The 20,385-nt window shown below is 50.5% G+C and overlaps 1 protein-coding gene across 18 annotated transcripts in view; it reads left to right on the forward strand.

The window, feature by feature from the left end:
• The window catches only part of macf1a (microtubule actin crosslinking factor 1a), a 263,047-nt gene that overhangs the window by 164,081 nt on the left and 78,581 nt on the right, over positions 1–20,385 (forward strand). For 17 of the 18 annotated variants that reach the window (XM_061741356.1, XM_061741357.1, XM_061741358.1 and 14 more), the window contains 15 exons: positions 10,727–10,876; positions 11,565–11,798; positions 11,881–12,033; positions 13,068–13,241; positions 13,323–13,490; positions 14,809–15,000; positions 15,869–16,042; positions 16,125–16,248; positions 16,323–16,522; positions 17,085–17,402; positions 17,482–17,648; positions 18,733–18,889; positions 19,021–19,132; positions 19,878–19,940; positions 20,140–20,378. In XM_061741356.1, coding sequence (XP_061597340.1) covers positions 10,727–10,876; positions 11,565–11,798; positions 11,881–12,033; positions 13,068–13,241; positions 13,323–13,490; positions 14,809–15,000; positions 15,869–16,042; positions 16,125–16,248; positions 16,323–16,522; positions 17,085–17,402; positions 17,482–17,648; positions 18,733–18,889; positions 19,021–19,132; positions 19,878–19,940; positions 20,140–20,378 — 2,625 coding nt within the window. Of the gene's footprint in view, positions 1–4,283; positions 6,447–6,521; positions 6,678–8,536; positions 8,753–8,842; positions 9,002–9,961; positions 10,232–10,726; positions 10,877–11,564; positions 11,799–11,880; positions 12,034–13,067; positions 13,242–13,322; positions 13,491–14,808; positions 15,001–15,868; positions 16,043–16,124; positions 16,249–16,322; positions 16,523–17,084; positions 17,403–17,481; positions 17,649–18,732; positions 18,890–19,020; positions 19,133–19,877; positions 19,941–20,139; positions 20,379–20,385 lie in introns of those variants that run through there. The other variant, XM_061741362.1, reaches the window with a different exon arrangement.

Below are 20,385 nucleotides of genomic sequence, written 5' to 3' on the forward strand. Positions count from 1 at the left end.
TAATAAAAGGCTTGCAATATTTCAGTTGATTTGTAATGAATCCAGAATGTATGACATTTTTGTTTTTGTAATTGTATTACAGAAAATCACAATATTCAAATTTTCTGAGACAGTCCTGTAGACTCTATCTTTACCTGGACTCTGCTCTGCCTTTACTCTGTAGTTTGCTTTGTTGCATGCTCGGTGCTTGTTTAAGCATTGGTGAGTATTAAAATGCTTTTTGGCTTAAAATGTGGACAGAAAAAATAAATCTCCAAGAAGTAGTTTGTAGTTTAAACATAACTAATCAGCTTTTGTGGTTGTGGATTTTCTTCTTTTCCTGGTTCTCATATTTTTCCGTTTAAGATTAAAACTTAGTAAATAACAGAGTAGAAGTGCCGGATTACTTGAAGGGATTTGAACTGTGTTGTTTTCCGTCTTGGTTGCAGGACCGAGCCGCCATAGCCGGCGTGATCGACCTGGGCTCCGTGGAGACGTTCTCGGTGTTGGAGGCGGCGCAGCGCGGCCTCATCGACCAGGACACGGGCCGCCTGCTGCTGGAGGCCCAGCTCATCCTGGGGGGGCTCGTCGGGCCAGACTCCCCCGTCGGCGTCTCCCTGGACCAGGGTCTGGCCCGAGGTCTGGTCGACCCCCACACCAGGCGGTCTCTGGGCGACCTGGAGGACGCCCTGAAGACGGTGGCGAGCAGCGCGTCCCCGGGCGAGCTGCCGGTGGCGGCCGCCGTGGGGGCCGGACTGATCCCGGAGGAGGCGGGGCTGCGGGTTCTGCAGTGCCAGATCAACGCCGGGGGCCTGAGGGACTCGTCCGGGGGGGTCGTGACCTTGGAGCGGGCCGAAGAGGCTGGGCTTCTGCCCGGCGGACTCGTAACAAAGCTGCACGCCCGACTGCGGCGCAAAGACCTGATCGACCCGAACACGGCGGAGGAGGTGGACCTGCAGGAGCTGCGGCGCCGCTGCGTCCTGCACGAAGACTCGGGCCTCCTCCTGCTGCCGGTGACGCAGCGGCCCGGTGGCGCCGTCCGCCTCGTCTCCGGCAGGAAGGTCGGCATCTTCCGCGCCGTGGAGGAGGGGCTGATCGACCGGACGGCCGCCGCCCGCCTGCTGGAAGCTCAGCTGTTTGCGGGCGGCATCGCCGACCCGCGGACCGGCCACCGGCTGACGGTGCATGAGGCGGTCCGGCACGGCCTGCTGGACCAGGACCTGGCCGGCGCCACGCTGGCGCGCCAGCTGCAGGGCGGCGGCGTCCTCGACCCGCTGAGCGGCGAACGCCTGGACCTGGAGGAGAGCATCCGCCGGGACCTGGTCCCCCCTCGTCTGGCGCTGCTGGTCCTCCAGTCCCTCGGGGCGTTCGCCGGGCTGCTCCGGCCCGGTTCTGGAGAAGTGCTGCCCGTCGCCGAGGCGCTTCAGCGAGGAGCGATGTCCGGAGATCTGGCAAGGAGCGCCCTGCGGCAGCGGCACGCCATCGGGGGGCTGTACGACCCGGAAACCCTCCAGATCCTGCCGCTGACCCCGGACCCGGGGCCCGCCGACGAGGTTCTGGAGCCCGGCGTCGCCCGGCGCCTCCGAGACCTCCACGTCCCGGATGTTCCGCCCCACTCGGACCTGGAGGCAGAACCGGAAACCGGGCTGCTGCTGCACCTCATGACCCGTAGCTACGTGGACGCTCACTCCGGCAGACGCCTGGTTCTGCTGGACCCAGAGCTGATGGCGTTGGTCGGCGCCGGCGGCCCCGTCGCTGCAGAACCGGGTCAGGTAGAGTCTCTGAGCGGCCCGTCTGCCGAGGAGGAGGAAGTCTGGGGGTCGACATGTAAAGCTGGAGATGACATCACTGCAGAGAAGGATTTGGAGATGAGGGACGCCGTCGAGGCCGAACTGATGCATGATGGGAAGTCGTTGGCGGCTGCAGAGAGTGATTTGGCATCTGTCCTTGAAGGCTCGAGCGTAAACAACCAAAAGCCCGGTTCAGACGTAGTGATGGATTCAGAGATGAAGGAAACCAAATCAGAGGAAACCGTCGGAGGCGAGGTAGAAAAAGAGCCCCGCCCACAAGAAGATGGTCGTGTGTCGCTGCCACGAGAGCAAGAGGAAGTAAAACCGCCTCAGGACACGATAAGCTCCCCGGTAACGGAGGCCGACCCGACGCACGGCGATGAGACGGAGAAGCGGGAGGAGGAGGAGCTGGAGACGCTGGTCCTGCAGCTGCAGCACGGCGGTCTGCTGACGGAGGACGGCGAGAAGCTGCTGCCGGACGAGGCAGTGGCGCGCGGCGTCCTCCCGGGACACACGGCGGTGAAGCTGATGGAGCGAGCCGGCCTATTCGGCGGCTTTGTGGACGCCGGCAGCGGCGAGCCGCTCGGCGTGGACGAGGTGGTGCGGGAGGGTCTGCTGGACGAGGATCTGATGTGGAGCGTCCTGAAGGCGGATAAAACCCTCGCCGGCGTGGTGGACGTAGAGCGGAGGCAGATCTGCGGCGTCCAGGACGCGGCGCAGGCCGGGCTGATCGACCCGGACACGGCGGCCCGGCTCCTGGAGGCCCAGGTGGCGTCCGGCGGGGTCGTGGACCTGCGGCGGGACAAGAAGGTGTCGGTCACGTTGGCGGAGAACCTCGGCCTGGTCGGGCCGGAGCAGCGGGAGGAGCTGGCGGCGCTGGAGAAGGCGTGCCGGGGGAAGGACGCCGACGCGGCGGCGTCCCTGAAGAGAGCCGATCTGCAGCTGCAGATGGACGGCGTGCTGGATCCGGAGTCCAAGTCCCCGGTTCCGCTGGAGCAGGCGATCCGGAGGCGGCTCGTCACGCCGGAGGAGGCGTACAGCGTCCTGGCGCGGCAGGTGGCGGAGGGGGGGGTGGTGCACCACGCCTCGGGGGTGCGGCTCTCCGTCTCCGACGCCGTGGACCGAGGCCTGGTGGACCGGTGCGACGCCCCCGGCCTGGAGGAGCTGGAGTGGGTCTACCAGGGGAGACTCTCCGCCGCCGATCACCCACAAGCCCTTGCTCTCCAGGCGTCCACCGGGGCGGTGTCGGACCCGGCCGGCGGGCCGAGGCTGACGCTGACGGAGGCGGTTTCAAGGGGGCTCATCGACGAGCGCGTCGCCAGCGAGGCCATGGCGTCCCCGGCCGTCACGCAGGGCGTCATCGACCCGCGGACGGCCCGCGTCGTGCCGTACGCTGCGCTCGTCAGCCAGGGGAGGATCGACGTCGACACGGGGAAGCGCTTCCTGGAGGTGGCGCCGTTCGCCGGCGTTGAGGGGGAGAACGCGGCGGAGAAGCTGAGCCTCGCCGAGGCCGTGGCGCTGGGGAAGGTCGACCCGGCGCCAGCCATGAGGCTGCTCCAGAGTCAGGCCGACGCCGGCGGCATCATCGACATCCGGACCGGAGAACGGGTCGCGCTGCCCGAGGCGGCCAGACGGGGTTTAGTCGGAGACGACGCCGTGAGAGAAATCGCCACCCGGCAGCTGCTGCAGGGGGGCGTGGTGGATCCCGCCACCGGGCGGCGACTCTCCAGCCTCAGCGACGCCGTGGCATCGGGACTGATACCCAGCAGCGTGGCTCGGGAGATTCAGGAGACGGTGGAGGTTCAGACCTCGTCATCACCAGGGACGACCGCAGACCCCACGGGCCGTCCTGATGGAGTGGGAGGAGCCACGCAGGACGATGACGAGACGACGTCGTCTCGGGACGCTACCGGAGGAGGAGGAAGGTTGTCAAGTGAAGATGATGAGTCCATGGAGCTGATGATAAAGTTTGCAAATAATGTTGAGAAGAGGATTCAGCAAGCCTTAAAGGAAGCGGTGCCGCAGACGGACCTCGCCAAACCGGAGGAAACTCCTGGACCTGAGCTTGTTGGGAGTAAAAGTTCTGTCCCGGGAGCTGACGAAGGTCCCGAGGAAGGTGTCGGAGACGGGACCGGCGAGGAGCCGATGAAAGATGAGGAGTACCGATCCGGCGAGGGAAGCAGAGTGTCTGATGAAGAGGGAGAACGGTCAGTAACCGTGGCAACAGGAACTGATGATGTCCCAGAAGCCATGCGTCAGACTGACGGAGATCCTGAGAAAGATGTCGGAGACGAGATAGGCGAGGAGCTGATGAAAGATGAGGAGTACGGATCCGGCGAGGGAAGCAGAGTAGCGGGCCATCCCGTCTCTGAAGAGGGAGAACGGTCAGTAACCGTGGCAACAGGAGAACGTCCTGAGAAAATAGTCGGAGATAGGACTGAGGAGGAGCTGATGAAAGATGAGGAGTACCGATCCAGCAAGGGAAGCAGAGTCTCTGATGGAGATGGAGATGGAGATGGAGAACGGTTGGTAACCGTGGCAACAGGAACTGGTGATGTCCCAGAAGCCATGCGGGCGCACGTCTCTCAGACAGAAAAAATTCCAGAGAAAAGTGTCGGAGACGGGACCGGCGAAGAGCCGATGAAAGATCAGGAGTACCGATCCGGCGAGGAAAGCAGAGTAGCGGTTCATCCCGTCTCTGAAGAGGGAGAACGGTCAGTAACCGTGGCAACAGGAACTGGTGATATCTGTCAGAATGACAGAGATCCAGAGATGAAAGATGAGGAGCATCGATCGGGTGAGGAGCCAATGAAAGTTCAGGGGTATCGATCCAGCGAGGAAAGCATAGTTGCTGATGGAGAAGGAGAACAGTCAGTAACCATGGCGACAGGAACTGGTGATGTCTGTCAGACTGATCCCGAGAAAGGAGACTGGACCGGTGAGGAGCTGACGAAAGATGAGGAGCGTCGATCCGGCGAGGAAAGGAGAGTAGCGGTTCATCCCGTCTCTGATGAAGAGGGAGAACGGTCAGTAACCGTGGCAACAGGAACTGGTGATGTCCCAGAACCCATGGCGGCGCACGTCTCTCAGACTGACGAAGTTCCAGAGAAAAGTGTCAGAGTTGGGACTGAGGAGGAGCCGATGAAAGAGGAACGTCAATCTGGCGAGGAAAGTAGTGTCTCTAATGGAGATGGAGAACGGTCAGTAACCGTGGCAACAGGAGCCAGTGATGAGACAGAAGCCAAAGACAATAAAGAAGCTTTGAAACCTATAAAGACCAAAGATGTGGAAACCAAAACTATCATTGAAGCGGAGCCGTCGGGTCAGCTTCTGACCCCCCCAAGCAAAGAATCGGAGAGCAAGAACAAGAAGAAGAAGAGTAAAAAGAGGAAGGGGAAGGGCAAAGAGACAGAAACCGAAAGAAAAGATCCACCTGAGATCGATGCAGAAACCAAAGCTACGCCAGAGGCCGACATAGAGGCGGGACAGCTTGGGTCACATGACGGTTATGAGAAGTTAAAGGTTGCTGATGAAGGTGCTGCAAGGATTCATGGGAAATGGGAGGCTGGGGATGATTCAGTAAAACAAGCTGAGGATATTCCTGCTCATCTGGAATCATTCAGACCAGAAACGGATCCGGATGTGGATCACACGTCGGTGCAGAGGAAGGAAGAGAAGGGTGATGAGGAAGAGGAGACGAGGGAAAAGGAGATGAGGAAAGTGATATCGGAAGACAAGACTTTGGCATCTCAGTCTGTTCAGGAGGAGAAGGAACGGATTCAGAAGTCGAAGATGCCAGAGGACGAAAAGGCCGCCTTGGTACTGAAAGCCAAAGAAAGTATCCTGAAGAAAGTGTTCAAGAAGGACGTGAGCGAGAAGCAGGCGGCCGAGGAGCTGGAGGCCTTACGCAGGGAGGTGGGGAAGAAGGAGGGAGGAGGTGGTGACGGAGACGCTTCAAGTCTGCAGGATAACCGCGGAGCGGCGGGCGTGAGACCCCGCGACTCACGGAGAGAGAGTCAAGAGCAAAGTGATGAGAACCTGGAAAACGTTGAGGGAGAAACACTCGTCATCACGGAGACGGTGGAAGTCCTCCCCTCAGAGGCGGAGAAAGACTGGAGCTCTGGGAAGTCAGACGTTGAGACGGCTCCACCTGTCCAACCGAAGGAGGCTCAGCCGAGTAGAAGAAGTAAGAAGAGCAAGAAGTTCAAGGGTTCAAAGGTGGCGGAGGAAGCCGAGTCTGAGCCTGAGAAGTTGCACGCAAGCGTGGCGTCTGAGGGGACGGCGGCCAAACCGGAAGTGGGCGCCGCAGGTCCGGCTGAGGGACAGGAAAAGGACGTAGATCCTGAGCGCCAGTCAGCCGGTGATGTCATCAAGACGAAGGAGGAGACAACACAAGCTCCAGCTGACGGCACGTCTGCAGGCGTTTCTCGGGATGTTTCTGGTGAAGTCCCGGCCGCGGCGACTCCTGCAGCACCTGGTCCTCAAACGGATCAGATGGCTGGAAAAGATAAACAGAAGAAAAGCCGGCAGCCGCCCGACGCAGAACGCTCCGACGTCTCAGAGCAGGATCTCGACTCAGAAGATGCTCCGAGAGAGTCTGCAGCCCCCGCCGTCACCGGGGCCGATACCTCCACCGAGGATGACGGGTCCAAGAAAGACGGAGCCACGTTGGGCAAAGTAAGAGGCGGTAGTTTAGAGATGACCCTGGACGTGTTATCTTTACAGAATAATCAGACGTTTGTGTTCCAGCAGCCGTCGCTGATGCGTCAGCAGTACCTGGAACACGACCAGAGAGTCGTCGCTCTGGTCTCCATGGTGAGACACATCGAGGTCCGACTGAAGCAGCAGCAGCAGCAGTCGGTGGGCCGCAGCCTCCTCGCGCTGGACGATGTCATCCGCCAGACTGAGGTGAGGTACTAGACTCGTAGTCCAGACCACCTAAACCCAGACCAGGACCAAGACTAGTTCAGATCAAGACCGAGACCAAAAACAATCCTAGTTATTTCCTGATCCTGCGTGATTGTAGAACATCAGCTCCATCCTGGTTCAGCTAGTTTCCATATGAGCTTGTATTCAACTACAGCACAATAACACAGAAGTGGATGATGATGTTGAACTCACTATAAATGTTTTCATCCATCAGCTGAGATCAGATATGTGTGGCGACTGCACTACGGCTATTTCTACACTATTGGAGGATTGACTCCAGTGCTTTTAAGGATTGACACGACTACTACCTAGTCCTAAAGTATCTACCAGAATAACCAGCTCCAACACCCCCCTCCACCTCAGAAAAGTCATGAATAGTAAATGTTACTGATTTAAATTGGACTGAATTTGGAGATGAAACCTGAATTTTAAATATTAAAGATTGAAATTGCATTATGTCAGGTTCAAACAACCAAGAATATCCAAAACATAATACAAAAGAGAGAAAGACAAGAGGTTACATTTTACTTGCAAGGAGAACGGACAGAGATGCGTTCAGTAACCTCTACAGCTCTGAAACTCACTCTGTCGACCCCTCTTTTTATTTCCTTAGGGTGATTCCTAGTTACAATATGAGTTGCAGCTCTAAGGGAGACGCAAAACACTGTTGCAATTCTTCACATTTACACAACACCTGATCAGCATGGTACATCTTCAACCGGGGGAGCAGTTCATGTTTTGCACAGCTCTTTGATGACTTCATCTGCAGTCACACTATCTGACTTCTCCTCTATGCAACTATGCAAATTTGAGTTGTACATACAAGCTTAGTTTATATGTAAAGGCAATTGAAGTAAATATGACATTACTTTATGTTCAATTATTCTAACACATTATTTACCATTATAGTATCAGATTACACCGTATATCAGCATCACTGAAATGGATCTGATGCTTAATCAATCACAACGATATGCAAGTATTATTCATATATTTATTCAAACAAGACTGTTATAAACACAAAACTGTGATTAAATACAGACAGACACACATGCAGATGCATCAAAACATTAAAGGAGCCGTCTGTAAGAAATGTCCAAAACTGGTACTGCAGTCACTTTCAAAATATTGTTGAGCGGCGTGTACCCTCCCCCTCCTCCCCCCGACCAGAGGTTGCCAGGTAGGCTGCAGAATGCAGCAGGAACGTAGGCTGCCATGGCTGCGATAATTAGAGCCGAGCTGGCAACCCGGATGCCGGAACAATACTGACTTGGTGATTGGGAGATAGGTGGAGGGTGGAGCTTCAGAAACAATACTGACTTGGTGATTGGGAGATAGGTGGAGGGTGGAGCTTCAGAAACAATACTGATTTGGTGATTGGGAGATAGGTGGAGGGTGGAGCTTCAGGCCAAAACAAAAAATGACAACATAAACATCAGTTGAGGGCTGCAACTCCTCTTTTTAAAGTGGAATATCCTGGCTTGAGTGCTGTTGTCAGTGACATAAGTATTTGAAATTAACATGATTTTTAAATCTCTGTTGACATATCGGGGTCATTTTATGACTCGTTTTATTATTGCTCTTACATACAGCTCCTTTAAATCAGATGCAAAATACAAATAGTTTACAAAACTGTACATTAACAAGAGGAAGAACTGCTGATACCAGATTCACCTCGGTGGCAACGGCATCTCAATTATCCGAGTCCGAGACATTAAGAGACCGAGACCACATAAAAGTGGTCTGTAAACCTACAAGTCTCTGAGTTTAAAGCTTTAAAGCTGATCTAAGGGTTAGCGCCCCGGTGTCATGGAGGCTTCCCCTGATCTCTCCGGCAGACTCTGGACCTGGAGCTGCGAGACCTGGAGCCCGAGATCAGGAGGGAGGTGCAGGCTGCCGAGGAGCTGCTGAAGCCCCGGCCCAAAGAAGTTCCTCCTCAGCTCCTTACGGCCCTGGAGAAGGATGGGCGGAGCCTGGCCCGCGGCTACGACACCGCTGTGGCGCTGTCTGAGGGCATCCTGCAGAGTCTGCGCGACCACAGAGACTCGTATAAGGTAACAGCAGCTGAACCTAATGAATTTAATGTGATTAACTAACAGAGATGTCTGAGTTTGAGGAGCCTGACCGGTCCGATGTGTCTTCAGGACGCCGTGACGGCTGAGCAGACGTCTCTGGGACAGCAAGTGGAGACGCTGCTGTCCTGGCTGACGGAGGAGGAGACTCGGATGGATGGAGGGAGGGCCGGGATGGAAAGAAATGAGGACGGAGACGATCAGCTCGCGCAGCAGCTGAATCTCTGCAAGGCAAGTAGTCTGGAGTGATGAGAAGGCTGATTGATTCTTTAACCCAAGATCCATTTTCTCCACCCCAACGTAGTGGGTATCATATGAAACTAGAAAAACTACACTTTCAGATGATACAGAAGATAATCTTTACTGGACCTACCACTTCATGCCGATCTCAAAACAAACAGGAAGCCAAAATTCACCAGCCAGCACATCAGATTGTTCATCTCACAATACCTCAGCAAATCTCAAAGATATTCTCACCAAAAGCAGTATATTTTATTTCCTTACCCTTTCCAAGTCATTTTCAGTCTATCCACACCATCTTTGACCAACATTCACAATCAAAATCCTCATCCCCATAAAATCAAGTATTTTATAACCATATTCCCTTCAAAAAGGGTAAAAAACACATTTGGCACATTTTGGCCCAGTATAGGTATCCAACTGCCCAAATAGAGTCCGCCTGGTATTATCCACACTAAAACCTTTATAAAATCTATGTGCTTTAAGCTATTCTCATGTAACTTGGTACCGTTGTAGTCAAGGAGTTGCTGAATCCAGGCAGTGGTGTCTTTATAATTATATCCATTGCTATCATGGTGTTTTCCACGGTGCAAACTAAAAAAAAAATTAGACGAGGATAAAAATTTAATTTTTTTCTTTGGTTTATATCAATCTGCTCAGGCATGCGAACATTCACACGTTTTCTGACACTGGAAATGTATGCTGTGAGGTTTTAATTATCTAATGAGACCAAGATTATGCATATTGTCCTTATATTTTTGGAGATATATTTGATTTAATTTGGATAGGCCTGTTTAGATGTAATTCACCTCAAAAATCCCTGGAGGTTAACGGGTTAAGATGATCAGGTTGGAGGTTTGAACCGTTTGTGGTACAAAGAGATGCTTCAGCCCATATTTATTCCACCACTGTATAATGTTGGACGTGTATTTCGATCTCCGTCCCTCCCAGGAGGTCCAGGCGTCCCTGGCGGCCCGTTCCGGCGAGGTCAACGGCGTGGCGTTGGACATCCAGGTGTTCATCTCGGAGCGAGCGCAGGACCTGGCGCCGGAGCAGAGCCGGCGGCTGCTGGGGCAGCTGCAGCAGCTGCAGAGGTCCTTCCACGGGGCGTCGGGCCGGGCCCAGGCCTGGGCCGACGCCCTGTCGCTCCGGAGGGAACGGGACCAGAGGACCAAGGAGGAGGAGGAGGACAGAGAGAGGAGGAGTGCGAGGGAGAGAGAGGTTTGGAAAAGAGGATGAGGGAGCCGGCGCTGCAGCCGTCGTATCTAAAGCTTGGTCACCGTCTAACCTCCATCACAGTCTGACCCCCCATCATCCCCCCCGCTTCTCTGCACGTCTCTGTTACTGTGTTTTATTAACCTGTTTGCTTTGCTGTTCCAGATCGCCACTGGAGAGAAAACTCGCTTGCGTCGCCGCGGTAACAGCCAGAGAGCTGACTGGCGACAGCGCTTCACTGTTTTTCCTCGTTTCTCACCTAAAAAAATCACTCACAGGAGAAAAAACAAACAAACCAATAAACTTCTCTTCGTTTGTTGTGTGTTGCTGCTCGACCGGTTGTGTGTCTGTCTGTGTGTAAATGTGAACTCTGGACACAACCTGCTCAAAGCTTGGCAAAGCGTGTGCGACTTGACTTTAAAGTCAGGAAATGTGAAGACGGCTGTTTGGGTTCCTGACCTCACGGTTTGTTTCCCTCCACCTCCCCTCGTCTGGTCTCAGGTGGTCCAGCAGCAGAAAGCAGAGTGTTCCCAGAAGCTCGGAGGACTCAACGCGTGGCTGGCCGGCGCCGCTGGTTTGCTGGCGAGCCGGAGACCAGGAGCCGAGTCGGATGACGTGAGCGTCCTGCAAGAGGAGCAGAAGCAACTCAGGGTATGAAACAGCCGTGAAAGCTGAATTCCCCCGGGTAGATCCGGCGCTGGGTGTAACATTATGACTAAATATCGTCGTCAACAAACCTTTATCACCTGAGGGAAATGAGACGAGATGCAACGAAAAAGCTGAGAAGAAGAAGAGACCATCTTTGAATACGTTTTCCTACATAGACGTGGAAAAGAAAACCCAATGTGTCGTTGAAAAAGACGGGGAGAAACGTGGAAAAATAGATATGTTGTAAACTCAAATTAGAGTCTTCTGTATCTGAAATGAATGTATTCTTGAGCCTATAAGGTAACACTAATATAATAATAAGATAACCTTGTTTGAATTGAAAAAGGAGTTTGGCTAAATACAATCTGTGACTAAAACGAGACTAAAATTGTCCTGGACAATTCTGACTAAAATAAGACTAAAATGCTCAGACAACTGAAACTTGACACGACTAAAAGGAGAATGAACGTGACTAAAACTAATAAAAACTAAAATGATAGCTTGACCCAACGACTAGACTAAAACTAAAATTGAAACAGGCTGGCAAACACAACACTAATTAGGACAAGCATGTTTGAAATCCATTTTATTTTTCCACAAATTAGTATTTTTCCATTTAAATGTTTTGTACTTTTATTTTGCCACCAAATAAAATGTGTTTTTAATGGGTTTCACGTGGTCTCTCCTCCAGGAGGTGCAGAAGGACCTGCGGGCTAAAGCCGAGGGCGTCGCTGAGGCCGTGCGCTCGGCAGAGGACTTCCTGGCGGAGCGAGGCGACGGTCTGAGTCCGGAGGAGAAGGAGAAACTCCAGGCGGCGCTGGCGGGACTGAAGCAGCAGTACAATGCCCTGACGGACTCGGCCAACACGTCGCTGTCGGAGCTGGACGCCACCATCAGCACGACGGTGCAGCAGAACACACAGCGGGTACGAGCCTCGCCGCCCGGAATCATTCTGACCCTCACTAACCTTTAACCTCTAACCTCCACCGATGCCGTCGTCTCCGCAGGCGAAGGCCGAAGAGGAGCTCCAGGAGACCCGGACCCAGATGGACTCTCTCCTGAACCAGCTGACCAGCAGACCTGGAGCAGCTCCTGAGGCCGTCGACGCGCCCTTCTCACCACCAGAGGGCGCTGTGATGTCACACACAGAGATGTTGCAGGTTCGGATCTCAACTTCGGCAGTTTAAATATCTCACAAGGTCACTGAAGCGTGTTGTGCAAGTTCATACCTCATGAATTAGTTCAAAGTTCAGTTTACATAGTTTAAAAACGAATAGTTCACGTTCATAGTTCACCATTTTCACTTTGAACTAGTTCAAATTCAGTTCAGTTCAATATTTTTAGGTGAGAAGTACGAATAAAATGCCACCCTATCCTAAAACTGTTCACTGTATACAATCATGTATTGTCCTAGTGGCTTTTCAACTTTATTCAGAAGCTGTAAATCTCCAACAATGTAGTCCATTATCAATGTGTTACCTGTTGCTGGGAAATCAAACCCCTGAAGGTGCAGCAGTGGGACTGGGGTTGTTTGGGGCTGTTGAGGGTCTTCTTGGTCTTTCCTGATGACTGTTTTTGATTGTCAAGGACTTGCAGATATTTTCTCACACTGGACGGATGATTTAAATCCACATGACGTTTCAAATGTGAAGTTGACGAGGCAGACGTTCAGACTTGTTTTCTCAGCGCAGGTGGACATGATTTTCACATAAATGTTGTATATTTACCGTCGGACTCTGGGAGACGATGTGTAAACTAAAATTCTTACAAATAATGATAAGCGGAGGCATCATCACGCTGCGTCTGCAACGTGTCTCTCTTCACTGGTCATGTAAAGACTGCACCGGCCTCGGGCCACCGTTGCCATGGAGCTGGTGCCCGTTGTTATGCTAGTGTGCACTGCATTGTTGGTAATGTAGTGTGAAGTCGTCGTCTCGTTGAGTATTTTAAATGTGTGCGCCGCTCGCTGGGGAAATATATTCCGTAATAATTGGACCTAAACAGTGAAGCTGAAACTCACATAATCTGAACAGTTCAAATTCCAGTTTATCTGCAGATCTGAACAAGTTCAATTTCTTTATTTGCAAAATGTTACGTTCAGTTAAACGTTCTCACAGAAATGAACGCGTTCATTTGAACTCGTTCATGCACAACGCTGCACTGAGGTCACCCTAACCTTTGGTTTCCCCCGCAGGCGGAGCTCCAGCAGCTCCAGGCGCAGCAGGCCCAGCTCCTGCAGATAAACCAGTCGGCCCGCTCGCTCCTGGACCAGCCGGACTCCGCCGTTCCTCCCGAGGAGAAGCGGCGGCTCCGGGCCGCCCTGAACCAGCTGCAGGTTCAGCACCAGGACCGGCTGCAGAGCTGCCAGGTGCCGCCAGAACTCAGATATCTCACCAGCACCTCCTAAGAAATGCCGCTGACCTCTGACCCCCTCCTCTGTCGTCTCCAGGACCGCCTGAGGAAGTCCGAGGCTCTGAAGGAGGAACTCAGCAAGTTCCTGCAGGAACACAGAGGTCTGGGCTCCTGGCTGGAGCAGAGTGAACAGGAGCTGCGCTGCCTGGGGGACGGAGAGACCGACGCTCAAGGGCTGAAGGACCGGCTGGAGGAGCACAGGAAGGTGACAACTGCTAAAACGTTTTTTAATGTTAATTACAGCGTTAATTATCCATCTTTCTGTGGAGTCCTGGAAGCAAAAAGTCCTGACGTGTGCAAAAATAAAATCAGATTGTGACCAGTTTGTCACATGTACATGATAACGTTTGAATAAGAGGAGGAGCCACCAGGAAGGGAGAAGAGTTTCCAGCCGGCTGATTTAAATCAGCCACGTTCAGGCTGTTTGGGACTGAAGTAAATGGGCTGTGAAATATCGCTCAGTGATAAGTGCAGATTCAAAGTATGTGCCATTTAAGTGCCCCCCCTCCTCTTCTCTTATCCTCCTCTCCATCAGTCCTTCACTTCCCGTCAGTGGCTTCACACAATCCTTTTTTTTTTTTTCCCACAATATGTTTATTGTCGATTTTTTCAAACATCAAATAAAAACAAAAATAAATAAATAAAAAATAAATACATTTAAAAAAAAAAAAATTCAAACATACATTACGCATACATTACACAGACACATACAGACATTTAACTTTAACCATTCTCAATACAAACATAAATAATTATATTGGATTAACCAATTGGGAGGAAAAATAAAATAAATAAATGAAATATACAATTAAAAAATAAAATAAAAATGATATTCTCCATAATATTAACAAATTGTTTTCAGGTCAATCTTGCACTTTCATCTGTCATAATGTTCATATATGGTTGCCAGAGTTCAACAAAGTTTTTCCGTTTTCCCTTCGCAATGTACATTAGTCTTTCCAGTCCAATACCGTTAGAAAGATCCTTATCCACATTCTCAATGTCCGAGTATCCACACTTTTCCAACATAAAGCAACAGCTCTCCTGGTCTGAAGAAGTCCAGAGTCCAGAACTGTATATTGCTTCGATGTTTGTAGTAAGTTTTTTGGGTTTATTCCAAGCACACACAGTTTGACATTTAGGTACTTTAGCATTACCGGTAAACATCTCTGACAAACAATTTATAACATCCTTCCAGAAGTTTTGGATCTTCACACATTCCCATAAGCAGTGAAGTAATATTACTTTCTCATTCAAACACTTCCCAGACATCTGGAGTGTTAGCATTCACATGGTGCAGTTTAACCGGGGTTATATACATTCTCATTAACCACTTGAAACCTTGTGTTTATTAGTTGTACACAATCGGTTTTTAATCTGAGGCCTCGTGAGAAACTCCTGGTGTCGCATGTTTTACAAGCGTTCTTACACATTTTTCCCACGCATGCCGGGGATGCCGTCCCATTTCCTTCATCTCTGTAGATTAAATCTACAGATCTCCCATTAATCGCGTGTCTTCGCAGCTCGCCGAGGACGTCATCTGCCACAAGGCCGACCTGCGCTTCGTCTCCATTTCTGGTCAGAAGGTTCTGGATTCCGTCCAAGCCGCTCTGGAGCAGGTTGCTGGTTCTGATCCGGCTCTGGACCGCACCAAGCAGCTGGTCTCTGAGAGGCTGCAGGACGCCAACCACAGATACACCACCCTGCACACCAAGGTGAGGGAGTCCGGACTTGAACCTGGACGTCCTTTTCTCTCGGCCGTTAGGGCTGGGGATCGATTCAAATGTCACGAATCGATTTGATTCCGATTCTTAAGATTCAGAGTCGATTATCAAGATTTGATCCGATTCGATTCCGATATTGATTTAGGTTAGTGTTATTAAAACAGTTTTTTGAGCTGTTGCATGAATTATATGACTGTAGTTATGCAAAATATTACTACTAGTATTATATTAAGATTCAACAGCAATTATTGCAGCTAATGATGCTGTAAGGACCAATCAGCTCCCAGAATGCTGATAGAACTGCTTTCAGAAACATCATGTGGATCAGAATTACCAAACAGATCCAGGGCAGCAAACAGAGACGGATGAAATCGCTTTTATTTTTTCCCACATTCCGTTTTTATTTGTTCCATTTTCGGTCTATTTTGGTTTTTAATTTTTGAGCATTTGGTTTTTAGCATTTTTTGCAAATGTAACCCCAAGACAGTATATAAAGTAATGAAATATAGACAATTTATGCAATTATAACTTAACACTTTAATGTTTTCATACCTTTAAACATATTTAAAGGCAAAAACATGGCACCAGTTATTCTCGTGTCCAACAAAACATTCCTTTTTTGGGGATAAACAAAAAAATAACCAAAAGTTGTAATGTAATGATGAAAAAAAAAAATATAAATAAATAAAAGAAAATTAAAAAAAATCCCCCCCCAAAAAAAAAATAAATAAAAAAAATCAATCTTTAGACATATGAATCGATTTTTAGGAATTAATATGAGAATCCATTTAGAATTGGGAAATCGATTTTTTTCAACACAGGCCTATCAGCCGTGTCTTTAAACGCTGTTTGTGTGCAGTCGACGGAGCTGGGCGGCCGTTTGTCGGGCCTACTGGAGCGGTACCAGCAGTACCAGGACGAGGTGGTCTCCCTGCACTCCTGGCTCAGCACTCAGGAACAAAACCAAAGCGTGGCCAAATCCGGCGGCGAGACAGACCCGCAGAACCTGCAGAGCACGCTACGCCAAGTGCAGGTGAGGCGTCGTCTAGGAGGATGCAGGTTCCAGGTGGACCGGCCCGGTTCTCCTCCCCACCTCACCTGTGCTGTGTCTCTAGCTGCTGCAGGACGAACTGGCGGAGCGCTCGGTGCAGCTGGAGAAGGTGAAGAGGGCAGGACGGGAGCTGGTCAGCGCCGACGAGTCCCCATCCCTCAAAGCCGTGGACATCCTCTGTGCAGCAGGTCGGTTTACGTCCAACGTGGTTTCATCCGGGTCGGGTTCCCACTGCCTTTCTGATCTTTCTGTCTTCTGTTAGACGGTTTGGAGAAGAGGTTCGGCAGCCTCTCAGCGTCCGTGTCTGAGCGGGCCGAGCAGCTGCAGACGGCCGTGGCCCAGTCGGTGAGCGTGCAGGAGGGCCTGCAGGGGCTGCTGAGCTGGCTGGACCAGCTGGTTCTGAACCCGGGACCGGTGGAGCCGACCGCACAAGCAGTCCAAGAGGCTCTGACCCAAAACCAGGTGAGAGCAGAACTACTGTTGTTTCTGGCAGCCTGTTTCAATTGTACTTTTAGTCTAGTCTTTGGGTCGAGCTATCATTTTAGTTTTTATTAGTTTTAGTCACGTTCATTCTCCTTTTAGTCGTGTCAAGTTTCAGTCGACTAAAAGTCTGAGCATTTTAGTCTTTTTTTAGTCGACAAAAACTGATTAAATTTTAGTCTTCATCTCGGTTGGATGGTTGGTTGGATGGATGGATGGAAGAAAGGATGGATGGAAGAAAGGATGGATGGATGGATGGAAGAAAGGATGATGGATGGATGGAAGAAAATGAAGGCGCATTTTAGCAGAGTTTTTATTTTGTAAATCTACATTTTAGTTTTATTTTATTCCTCTAAGATATTGTATTATATTTTTAATTATCGTTATCGTCAGATGACCAGCATTTTTGTTGCGTCTCGTTTTCCTCGGGTGATAAAGCTTCGTTGACGACGATATTTAGTCATAATTTTCATTATGAGAGTCGCGGTGTTTCTCTTGGCAAAGCTGCAGATTTCATCCCTCTTTCTCTCCCCACCACCTCCAGAAACTGCGGCAGGAGCTGCTCTCCCGGCAGGGCAGCATGGAGGCGACGCGCGACTCTGTCTCCAGACTCCTGCAGAGCTCCGACGCCTCCACGGCCTCGGGCCTCCGGCGGAGCCTGGACCAGCTGACGCAGCAGTACGCCGCGGCGCAGGCCAGCCAGGCGGGGCGCGAGGCGGAGCTCAAGGGTCTGCTACCCCGACTGGAGAACTACGAGCGGCTCGGCGCCGACCTCCAGGTCTTCACCCAGAGCCGGCGCAAGGCTCTGAGGCCGCTGGGCCAGCCGGACCGCAGCGTGGATGACTACCGGCAGACCGTCGAGGTGAGACCGGCCGCCGCGTTTACAGTAACCCGTCACCTGCGGCGACACCGGTGGGTAACGTCTGCGCGTCTCTTCTCAGGAGGTCCGATCCGAGCTGGAGCAGGAAGCAGGTCAGCTGAAGTCCTTCTGCAGCCTCGGCGCCGAGCTCGGCCAGTCTCGAGCTTTCAGCAACACCCAGAGCTTATCGGACCACGTGAGAGGCGTCACAGAGGAGTTCACCAAACTGGAGCAGAACGTCAACGAAAGGTGACGCCGGCCGCGCTCTCAGTACCGAAACATTGCAGAGGTGGATGTAGATGAGCAGAAAGGTCCAGTTCACTGCCTCTGTGAAGCAGTGGTTGCTATGCCGACGGAACATGACATCATCAGCATCTGTAGTAGGCCTGTAGCCACGTGTCGACTTCAAAATATCGTTGATTAAGTCTTCAAAAGTCTGTGAATACTTTCTTTTTAATTAAATTTAAAAGTTTCTAAATTTAGTTCCAAACGCCTTTTGGAGGTGATACCACACCAGCCATGCTGGAGTTTCTAAAGTGGAGCCCCCACCCCCTCCTCGTCTCTTGTGGACAATAATAACTGCAAATTATAATAAGCAAAATAATTGCAAAAACGAACGTCACATCGTCCGTTTACCGGCCTGAAAAACTTTTTAACGGTTAGCAGAAGCTAAAATGCTACTGGAAAATGATTCCTACTGAAAACATTTTTTTATTTTTTTTTAAGATCCATTAACGATAGAAAAGTACCTTTTTGTGATTAGACTTTTTTATGTAATATAATATGTAATGTAGTGTGAAAACAGTTCTGTTTTATCCAAATATGTTATTTTTAAACACATTTAGACAGTATGCAATGTTTTTTAATCTTTTGTAATATTGTACAGGAGATATTTTTGTTGGACTGTCAAAGTAAACAGGTTGGCCTTTTTATTTTGTATAATTTTATTTCATATATTCTTTTTGCTTTGCAAAACAGTGTTTAATAAACTACATTAAGTATTTTTTATATTTATTTGATACATTATGGTTTTTATTAATCAAACAGAAAAATAATCGTCCAATTACTCGTTAGATTAGTTGACTAATCCATAAAATAATCGCCCCATTAATCGTTTTAATCTCTAAACGCCGTCAGTCTCGCTCACATTTATGGGATTAGAGTTCAGTTTTTTGTGAAACCAACCAACAGAGGTGACCCGACGGCTGCTTCTTCATTTCCCACCAGAACCGTTTATTTGGAGAAGCGTCTTCATGAGTCGGTGCTCCTATAAACATGTCTGGGGTGCTTTCTCCTCCACATGTCCTCATGCTGTACTCTGATTACTCTGCAGGTTCGCTGCCATTCAGGCCTGCGAGCAGCGGCTCCTGCAGTTTCGCGGCCTCTCGGCTTCCCTCGCCCGCTGGCTGCAGACGGTGCAGGACCAGCTGCCCTCCAAGGAGGCCAACCTGGACACCGAGGGCCTGCAGAGGAGAGTGCAGCAGCTCCAGGTGTGTGTGTGTGTGTGTGTGTGTGTGTGTGTGTGTGTGTGTGTGTGTGTGTGTGTGTGTGTGTGTGAGATGACGTAACGATGATTGTAAATGAGTCTGCAGTGATTCAGTAACGTGGTTTCTGGCTGCAGGACTTGTTGAACGACTGGGACTCGCAGAGATCAAGGGTTCAGGAGCTGAACAAGTCCGGGTCCGAGCTGGAGTCCCTCCTCATCGATATCACCACCCCTGAGATCAAAACCGGTGAGATTTACAGATTATATGAGGACAGAAACAAAAATTTGAACTGAGATAAAAAAAAATTAGAACAAAAAAAAACAATAAAAAGCACAAAAAAAAAGATTTTGGCAACATTTCTCAGATCCAGCGGAGTTATAGATGCCGGAGATTAAACTTTTAAAGATGATTTAAAAAAAACAAAGACCCCAAAATGATGCGATAAATATGAGCTCCATCTAAAATAACTTCCAGAGCAGCCGCATGGCTTCATGATTAGATGTTCCTGCGGCGGTATCGTCACGGTTAAATCTGAACACTGAGCTCTTTGTCTGGAGGGAACAAACACAAGTCGTCAATCAGACAAGAAAACGTCCACTTCTGCTCCCAGTTATGTTTTTATGGCGTCTATTATTGCATTTACTACATTTCTTTATTTTTTCTCGCTGAAATCAGTTTCCAACTTTTATCTAGCGTTTTTTTCTTGTCTTATATGGATAGATAGATGTATAGATAGATAGATAGATAGATAGATAGATAGATAGATAGATAGATAGATAAGTTCGGTTAGCTCGTCCAAGTTTTGTGACGGAGTATGTTTGCCGAAGTCATCCTGCCTCCGTTTCATCAATAATAGATAGATACATAGATGTATAGATAAGTCAGTTTCCAACTTTTATCCAGCTGCTTTTTTTTTCTTCCAAGGTTGTAAAATGTTATTTTCAGGGAGACTTTAGATGAACATGTTCAGCGGGTCGCTCTGTTTTCCCAGGTGCCCCTCACATCAACGGCTCCACAGGTCCCGGCAGCGTCAACGGCATTCACACATGCAAAGGTGAGCTCTCCCTCCTCATATAACCCTCGTATCTGGACCACGTGACGCTTCAGTTGTCGTACAAACCGTTAAAAGCAGTATTTTACACCAGCTTTCAGACTTATCAGACTCAAGTGTTTTGTTCTCCCCATATCTGCATCAGCTAGTAAAAGATCTATTGAGCATCAGTTTGACTTGGCTGATGTTTCCGTCCCCTCAGACCTGACGGAGCTGCAGGTGGCGGTGTCCGACGTCAACGCGCGCTACGAGGCCGTGGGCGGCGAGTTGAAGCAGCGCCTGAGCCTCCAGGAGTCTTCGCTGCAGATGAGGCAGAACGTCCGGCGAGGCACCGAGGAGCTGAAGAGCTGGCTGAGCGACCGGGAGCGCAGCCTGAAGGAGGGCCAGACGGCCTCCCCCTCCAAGCCGGAGGTGGTGCGGGCCCAGGCCCAGGAGAACAAGGTCACAT

Source organism: Cololabis saira, chromosome 15, assembly GCF_033807715.1.
Source record: "Cololabis saira isolate AMF1-May2022 chromosome 15, fColSai1.1, whole genome shotgun sequence".
In the NCBI taxonomy this organism is placed as follows: Eukaryota; Metazoa; Chordata; class Actinopteri; order Beloniformes; family Belonidae; genus Cololabis; species Cololabis saira.